The sequence below is a fragment of the Triticum dicoccoides genome, chromosome 2B (assembly GCF_002162155.2).
Source record: "Triticum dicoccoides isolate Atlit2015 ecotype Zavitan chromosome 2B, WEW_v2.0, whole genome shotgun sequence".
Classification (NCBI taxonomy): Eukaryota; Viridiplantae; Streptophyta; class Magnoliopsida; order Poales; family Poaceae; genus Triticum; species Triticum dicoccoides.
In genome coordinates this window covers 202,828,107-202,837,194 of record NC_041383.1, presented here as the reverse complement: position 1 = coordinate 202,837,194, position 9,088 = coordinate 202,828,107, and the positions used below count along the sequence as shown (strand labels likewise).

The 9,088-nt window shown below is 54.5% G+C and overlaps 1 protein-coding gene across 1 annotated transcript; it reads right to left on the bottom strand.

Moving 5' to 3' along the window:
* Positions 1-953: 953 nt before the first annotated feature.
* Positions 954-1,981, bottom strand: LOC119367550 (protein PELPK1-like). Its single transcript, XM_037633030.1, has one exon. The coding sequence runs from the start codon at positions 1,953-1,955 to the stop codon at positions 1,254-1,256; it is 702 nt and encodes a 233-aa protein (XP_037488927.1). The 5' UTR covers positions 1,956-1,981; the 3' UTR covers positions 954-1,253.
* Positions 1,982-9,088: the final 7,107 nt, after the last annotated feature.

Sequence of the window (9,088 nt, the reverse complement as noted above, 5' to 3'; positions counted from 1 at the left end):
CGATGAAAGGGCCGCAAGCCAGAAGGTGCTCGGGCGTCTCACGCTGAGCATTGCAGAGGCAACACGTCGGGTTGTGAGGCCGGTTTCGCTTCGCCAGGTTGTCCCCTGTCAAGATCTTCCCAAGCACCGCCATCCATGAGAACACTTTGCATTTCAGTATGCCTCCAACTGCCAGATCATTTGCTTGTAGCTCGTCCGCACCGATCCCTCAAACTGGACTGCATAGGCAGAATGAGTGGAGAATTCGCCGTTTGCCGTCCACTGCCAAGAAACCATGTCCCGCTGCTGGCCTAGCGTGACGTCCTGTAATAGCATCCATAAGGCAGTGAACTCTCTGACCGCCCGCGGTATGAGATTACCCCTGAGATGATGTGTCCACCGACCGCCGATGAGTGCCTGAGCCACCGTTAGCCGCTTTCGTGTGCAGACGCCAAACAGAGCCGGGAGGTGGTGGCAGAAGCTCATCCCTTGCATCCAAGGTTCAGTCTAGAAGCAAATGTGTTTCCCATCCCTGAGGTGGAAGATAACTGAAGCCACGAACAACGCATGTACTCTGGCATCGGTCGGCAGCGTTAGTCCCAACCACGCTTTGCTCGGGTCCGTCCACGAAAGCCACAACCACCTCATCCTCAGCGCTGTGCTTTGCTCACTCAGGTCCATTATCCCCAGCCCTCCAAAATTCATTGGCCTGCAAAGATGCGCCAGCTAACCAAACACTTGCCTCCCACTGCAAATTTTTTTTCCTTCCCAAAGAAAACCCCTTCTGAGTTTGTTGATTCTTTTCCGCAGCCACGCAGGCATCTCAATGACCATCATCTGAAACACCACCATAGCAGAGAGCACATGCTTTACCAACAGAATTCGGCCATCCATGGAGAAGTGAATTCTAAGCCAAAACATAACTCTTTAGTGATGCACATATGTAAATTCAAACACAACTCCAATATTGAAACTCAAAAAATGAAATATATTTATTCATGTGTAGATATCATATACATCGTGCATACAGGCAAAGTGAAGTAGGGAATATGTTGAGCAGCTACACCATGCAACACCACTCAGACTTGACGCTCTCGTCGGGAACTAGAGCGCAAGCTCTAACGACATGTACAACACACACATGCAAATAAGTCTATAACAAATCTCTCTCTCTCTCTTTCTCTCTCTCACACACACACACACACACACACACATGTATAGTCTATAGTTTTAATACTTAGATAACGGGCATTGCGCGGATGTAGCTAGTCCTATCATGGCTTGGCCGCTGGCTCCGGAAAGTGGAACTCGGGCTTCGGGGGCAGCTCGGCTTTGGGGAACGGCGGCATTTCGTGCTTCGGGACCTCTGGCACAACAGGGTGCGGTAACTCGGGCTCTTTCGGCACCTCAGGGTGTGGCACATGGGGCTCCGTTGGCACCTCTGGCACGGGAGGGTGCGGCAGCTCGTGCTCCTTTGGTACCTCTGGCACGACGGGGTGTGGCACTTCAGGCCCCTTTGGCGTCTCCGGCACGGCAGGGTGTGGCAGATCGTGGTCCTTTGGCACCTTCGGTACGATTGGGTGTGGCGCTTCAGTCTCCTTTGGCACCTCAGGCACAACCGGATGCGGCAGTTCAGGCTTCGGGATCTCGGGCATAGCAGGGTGCGGTGGCAGCTCGTGCTTTGGCACCTCCGGCACCACGGGGTGTGACACTTCAGGCTCCTTTGGCGTCTCCGGCACCATGGGGTGTGGCACTTCGGGCACGAGAGAGTGCGGTGGTTCAGGCTTCGGCAGCTCAGGCACGGCAGGGTGCGGCGGGAGTTCGGGCTTTGGCAGCTCTGGGACGATAGGATGTGGTGGATACTCCTTCTTGGGCACAACCTCCTCTAGGTACCGTGCCGCACTGCTCATGGAGCTGCATGAGAGCAGCAGCGCCACAAGGAAGACAAGGGAGGCCATGGTGTTCTTGCAAAGCATGGTTGAGGCCGTACGTGTGTGCTTCTGGTTCTTGGTGCACTGATGAAGGCTGGTATTTATAGCCAAAATGCTACACCCTACATGCAGCCGGGCGGGTATAACATGCATGCATGTTTGCGGTAGACACTTTCTGACTGAACTTTGGTGCCTTGGTGGCCTGGTAGGTCACCTGTGTAAGACAATAAGTTTTGGGGAACCAGCACAACCCTCTAGGGGTGGCTTATCTCATTATATATAATGGTTGTGTTACAATATGTACCATATACGTACATAGGTACAGAAGCTATACATAGTCTAACACCCTCCCTCAATCTTAGCCACTTTCTAAAGAACTGAGAAGGGTAAGATTGCGCCTACAAGCCTCAAACTGTGGCAGCGGTAAAGGCTTAGTGAAGATGTCTGCAAGTTGATCCTTAGATGAGATAAACTTGATCTGGAGTTGCTTCTGTGATACACGTTCCCGTACAAAGTGATAGTCAACTTCAATGTGTTTCATTCGGGCATGAAATACTGGATTTGCAGAAAGGTATGTAGCACCGATGTTATCACACCAAAGAATAGGAGGCTGTGGTTGAGACAAACCCAACTCCTGAAGCAAAGACTGCACCCAAATAATCTCTGCAGTAGCATTAGCCACAGCCTTGTACTCAGCTTCAGTACTGCTACGTGACACAGTAGCCTGTTTCCAAGCACTCCAGGCGATCAAATTAGAGCCAAAGAATACTGCATAACCCCCCGTGGATCGCCTGTCATCTGGGCTACCAGCCCAATCTGCATCAGAGAAGGCCGAAAGGACCCGAGAGGAAGTCGGCCGAATATGCATACCAAATGTCAGGGTGAACTGAACATAACGAAGAATGCGTTTAACAGCAGCCCAATGAGTATCTCTGGGAGCCTGAAGATACTGACAAACCCTGTTAACAGCATAAGAGATATCTGGTCTCGTGATCGTCAAGTACTGAAGTCCACCAACAATGCTCCTGTACTCTGTGGCATCCGCAGGAGACAAAAGCTCACCATCAACAGCTGTTATCTTGTCGGTAGATGACATGGGTGTGGTGGTCGGTTTGCACTTCAGCATGCCAGCTCTCTGTAACAACTCCAAGGAGTACTTCTTCTGCGTAAGGACAAGACCAGTAGCACGAGAAGTGACCTCAACTTCAAGAAAGTAGTGAAGCTTCCCAAGATCTTTGACCGCAAAATCAACACCAAGAGAGCAGACAAGAGCATCAGCAGTATACTGAGAAGAGCTGACAAGGATAATATCATCGACATATACCAAAAGATACATAGTGACTTCTGGCTTCTGTAGAAGAAATAACGAAGTGTCAGCAGTAGACGGCACAAACCCATGAGCACGAAGGGCAGAGGCAAGGTGGGCATGCCAGGCACGAGGAGCTTGCTTCAAACCATATAGTGCTTTGGAAAGACGACAGATATAGTCAGGACGATCAGGATCAGAGAAACCAGGCGGCTGTTTCATATAAACCTCTTCCTCCAAAAATCCATGTAGTAAAGCATTCTGCACATCAAGTTGACGAAGTGACCAACCACGAGAAACAGCAATGGAGAGAAGAAGCCGAATAGTGGTAGGCTTGACGACAGGACTGAAGGTGTCCTCATAGTCAAGACCATGACGCTGCCGAAAACCGCGAGCAACAAGTCGCGCTTTGTAACGCTCAATAGATCCATCCGAATGCTTCTTCACTTTGAATACCCATTTTGAGTCAATAACATTTACCCGTGGTGGTGGAGGAATGAGAGTCCATGTCTTGTTACGAAGAAGAGCATGAAACTCCTGCACCATAGCCTCTCGCCAATGTGGAATGCGCAGGGCAGCCTGATATGAGCGAGGCTCAGAAGATGGATCCGCAACAGCAGCAGCCAAACAAGCAGCCAACCAAGCAACCGTACCATCCTTACGTTCCTTAGGTTTGAAAATGCCACTGCGACTGCGTGTATGTGGTCGGGACACAGGAACCACCGAGGTCGACGGAGCAGCCTGCAACGGGCTGGAGGACGGCGACGTTGACGAGTCAGCCGGTGACGAGGAGCCAGTCACGGTAGCCTCGGACTCGGTTGGCGAAGAAGGCCAACCCACCGGCGAAATCGGCAGAGCAGACGAAGCAGCTGGCGACTCCGGCATCACAGACCGGGCCGATGGCGAGCTCGGCATAGTGGGCCGTGGCGCGGCCGGTGTCGCGGGCCGATCCGCTGATGAAGGCGACGTGAGGACCCGAGCCGCGGCGAAGACGGCGTGACGGGCCGAGCCGCAGGCGAAGACGGCGTGACGGGCCGAGCCGCGGGCAACTCGGCGGCCGCTGGCGAAACGGACCGAGCAGTGGAGATGCTCGGCGCGACGGGCTCGTCGGGTGACCATGCATGGGCACGCGAATCGATGCCATGCAACATAGGGCGATCGACGTGCCCACCAGAAGACGACGATGATGATGGTGAATCCTCCAACAACTCCAAACGAGCTCCACGTCCGGTTCCTGCACCATGGTTAGGTAACAGCAAAGGAGAGTATGCAACATCATCAAATTGGTCAGAAGCAACAGAGGATGAATGCAGGGATGGTGGTTCGACAGTGGACACAGGAAGGTTGGCAAAGGGAAAAACATGCTCATCAAACTAGACGTCCCGAGATATATAGACACGATTAGTGGGAACATGAAGACATTTGTAACCTTTATGAAGAGAGCTATAGCCAAGAAAAACACACTTCTTAGAACGAAACTCAAGCTTGCGCTTGTTATATGGACGAAGATGCGGCCAGCAAGCACACCCAAATACCTTGAGAAAGGTATAATCAGGTTGTTCATTAAGGAGAACCTCAATGGGAGTCTTCATGTTTAAAACACGAGTAGGAGTACGGTTGATGAGAAAGCATGCAGTGGTGAAAGCATCACTCCAAAACCGAAACGGAACAGATGCATGGGCCAAAAGAGTAAGACCAGCTTCAACAATATGACGATGCTTACGTTCGACTGAACCATTCTGCTGATGTGTATGTGGACATGCTAAACGATGAGCTATCCCAAGCGACTGAAAGAAAGAGTTGAGGTTGTGATACTCGCTCCCCCCAGTCTGACTAGACATGAACAATTTTGTGCTTGAGAAGACGTTCAACATGTTTTTGAAACTGAACAAAAATATCAAACACATCAGATTTGCGTTTAATAAGGTAAAGCCAGGTAAAGCGACTATAAGCATCAACGAAACTGATATAGTAATTATGACCACTGACAGAAGTCTGAGCAGGACCCCATACATCTGAAAACACAAGTTCTAAAGGATGTTTCACCTCACGACTGGACTCCGAAAAAGGAAGTTGATGACTCTTCCCCTGCTGACAAGCATCACACACTGCTACATCTTTATGACTAGACAAACTAGGAAGCTCATGACGATGCAAAATATGACGGACAATAGGTGTGGCCGGGTGACCAAGACGAGCATGCCACTGTGACGGAGAGACCCGAACTCCACTAAAAACATGAGCGACACCAGGATGCTCCAGACGGTAGAGGCCCTGGCACAACCGCCCACTAAGAAGAATGTCCCTCGTGCCCCGATCCTTAATAAAAAGATCAAAAGGGTGAAATTCACAAAGCACATTATTATCACGTGTGAGTTTAGGAACTGAAAGAAGATTACGGGTCACAGATGGAACTCGAAGAACATTGCGAAGCTGAAGACTCCTATTGGCATGTCTAGTGAGAAGAGATGCTTGACCAATATGAGAGATGTGCATACCTGCTCCATTGGCGGTGTGGATCTTGTCGGAGCCATGATAGGGTTCACGAGTGTGAAGCTTCCCCATCTCGCTGGTTAGATGCTCTGTCGCCCCAGAGTCCATGTACCAGTGTGGATCGATGGAGTAGGACTGAGTGTGTCCCTGTTGCTTCTGCGGCGCGGGACGATCAGCCATGGCGACCTGACGGGCATTGTTGCATGTATCTTTGCCGTCATTGCCAAGACCAAGGAAGCTTCGCTGGAAGCGCTTATGACACTTGGAGGCCCAGTGCCCATCGCGGCCACAAAGCTGATACACACGTGGACCGCCAGCCCCCGGTAAGGTCGCAGTAGGTGGGGGGGCCGAGGCAGGCGACGGTGGCAGCCCCAAGGGAGACCGGGGTGATGAAGAAGAGCGGCCACCCTTGGTGGCGGCGTTGGCCGAGAGGGAGCCAGTGCCCCTGGTGCAGCGAGTCTCGACCCGTTGCTCAGTGAGAAGGAGCCGAGAGAAAACCTCGTGTGCCAGCATGGGTGTCGAGTTGCCCCGCTCGTTGATGATCTCGACTAAGGCATCATACTCCTCATCAAGACCATTGACAATAAACGAGTTGAACTCGGAGTCGGTGAGGGGCTGTCCAATGGAGGCCAATGTGTCGGCGAGGCCCTTGACCTTGTTGTAGAACTCAGTGGCAGTGGAGTCAAGCTTCTGACACTCTCCAAGCTGACGACGGAGTGCAGAGACACGAGCCTGGGACTGCGCTGCAAAGGTGCGCTCAAGGATGGTCCAGGCCTCATGAGACGTCTTCGCGAAGACAACAAGGCCGGCAACTGCCGGCGAGAGCGACCCCTGGATGGAGGAGAGGTTCGCCTGGTCCTGCCCCGTCCAGACGCGATGGGCCGGATTGTAGACCGGACCGTGCACGCTGTCTACCAGCGCGGGTGGGCAGGGAAGCGATCCGTCGACGTAGCCTAGCAGGTAGTGACTCCCCAAGAGCGGGAGAACCTGCGCACGCCAGAAGATGTAGTTGTCGGCGGAGAGCTTGATGGTGATGAGATGACCGAAGTGAAACGGCGGCGGCGAAGACAATCCCATCGAAGAGGCTGCCTGGGGTGCAAACACCATGGAGGCAGCCGGAGGCACCGAAGCCGATGCGGGAGGAGGCGGGACCGCAGCCAGGGCGGGCGCCGCAAAGCTCGCGGCCGGTGCGGACGCCGCAAGGCCCGCGGCCGGAGCGGACGCCGCCAACCCCGCCAGCGGGGCAGTGTGATCCGCTTGCGGCAGGAGCGGCGGGACGACGCCTGCGGAGTCCGCAGCGGACGGCGGCGCCGCGGTGTGGACCACGAGGTCACGCCCAAGCGAGGGCGCCGGCGGCGTGGAGAAGACGGAGCCGATGCTCCTTGTCCCGATCGGAGCCGGAACAGAGACGGCATCGAGCGGGAGGTTGAGCAGAGCCGCAAGAGAGGCCGGGAGGAAGCCCGCAGCAGTGGAACCGGTGGTGGCGGCGCTCGACATGGCGGCGGCGCGATCGGTGGCGCGGCGGCGGCGGTGAAGGCGGCGGCGGCTGCGGCGGCGGTGTGGGTATTAGGGTTTAGAAGCGGAAGCGATCGTAACCTAGCGTGATACCATGTAAGACAATAAGTTTTGGGGAACCAGCACAACCCTCTAGGGGTGGCTTATCTCATTATATATAATGGTTGTGTTACAATATGTACCATATACGTACATAGGTACAGAAGCTATACATAGTCTAACAACCTGTATCTCGGTGGTTGTTTACTCTTCCTCTGCCTATCTATCTCTAGGTATGTGTAGTTAAATTAGTTTGGAATATTGAGGAGACATGAGCGATGACATGATATGGTCGGTGATACATTTCAAGCTCTAATTGTTTGCTTACTTTGCTCTAAAAATAGGCTCTAAGATTGTACCAGAACGTGCTGTCCAAATGTAGCATATGAATACATGCTACTCAGCCTACACACCGAGATGCAGGTGACCTACCACTACCAGGCCACCAAGGCACCAAAGTTCAGTCCTGTGCCACGGCGAACCCGAACGCGAGTGTTTTTGGATGATTCGGTAATTAGTCGCTCGGTTCTGCAGCGCAGCTGCACCTATCTCGTCGACCTGGCTGATCTCCTAGTCACTAGTCCGAGTTGACCGTCTGGTGATGGATTGAGCGCGCACGCGCTCGTGTAGGAGCGTCCGTCGTCGTACCGCGGTGTCAGGTCACTCTGGCGCACGGTCGACCTGGTACGGCAGGTTCCGTTCGCCCCCCTCAGGGGCTAGAAAAACCGCCGGCGCGAGCCAGCGATATTTTCGCCGTGGGTGATCGGGTTCCTAGCCGGCGCCCCAGGGTCGCCCCAGACGTTTTTTTAAGCAATTTGAAAAGGATATTCGGTCAAAATTCGGCAAACATGACATATATTTGGCATAGATTCGGTAAACACGCCACAAATTCGGCAAACACGACATAGATTAGGTGTTTTTTACATAGAGGACGGCGGATCATTGCCGCCCTCGAGGTACTCGAGGACGGCGTGGAGCGTGCGGCCGGGGGCGCCCCACTACAGGCGGCGCCGTCGCTGTTGTTGTGCCCCCTGACCACCGGCGTGTTGTTGACGGAGGCGAGCCGCTCCGCCTGCCGGCATTCGAAGTACGTTGCTCACGCCTCATGGTTGCCGGTGCCGTACTACGGGAGGGCGCGGTCCTCCTCCGTCAGGGAGGCCCACACATGCTCGATCTCGGCGTGGAAGTATGCAGGGTATGGTGTTCGACGTCGGGCACAGGGGGACTGGGACGCCCCCGGCGCTGAGCCTCCACCGCCCCGGCGCGCGCATGTCAGGGGGGCGCTGGGTAATTCGCCTCGTGGAGGAGGTGAGCTTCCCACTCGTGGAGAGAGCGGCGGTCGAAGCCGTTGGCCGTCGCCACGTCGCCGGGGAACCGTTCACCCATCGGGGTGTGCGTGCACGCGGTGGCTAGACGGGGTGAGACGGGAGAGAGGGCGTCGGCGGCGAGAGAAGGAGGGCTACGGGCGGGATGATTACACCGGCGAGGAAGGGGGCGGCTTTTATAGCGGCCGGGGGTGGCAACGCATGTGTACGGGTGGCGGGAGGGGACGCGTCGCCTCACCGCGCCGCCCGTGACGAATCAATGGAAGGCTGACCGGCGGCAGCCTTGGCATTGATTCCCTGCGGGAAACTGAGGCGATGAGAATGACGAGGCTCGGGGGTCGCTGACTCGGCGGATCCACCGTTCTTTCGCGTCAAAAACGATTGCCCTGGCGCCCCGGGCGCTCCCCAGTGCAAATTTCAGGCCTAACCAACGAAAATTGGGCTTCCGGGACGCGACTGAGCCCTTTTTTTGACATCGGCGCCGAATAAAAGGGAGGGCG

Coding starts and splice junctions, on each gene's coding strand:
- LOC119367550 (XM_037633030.1), bottom strand. CDS start 1,955: ATGCTTTGCAAGAACACCATGGCCTCCCTTGTCTTCCTTGTGGCGCTG.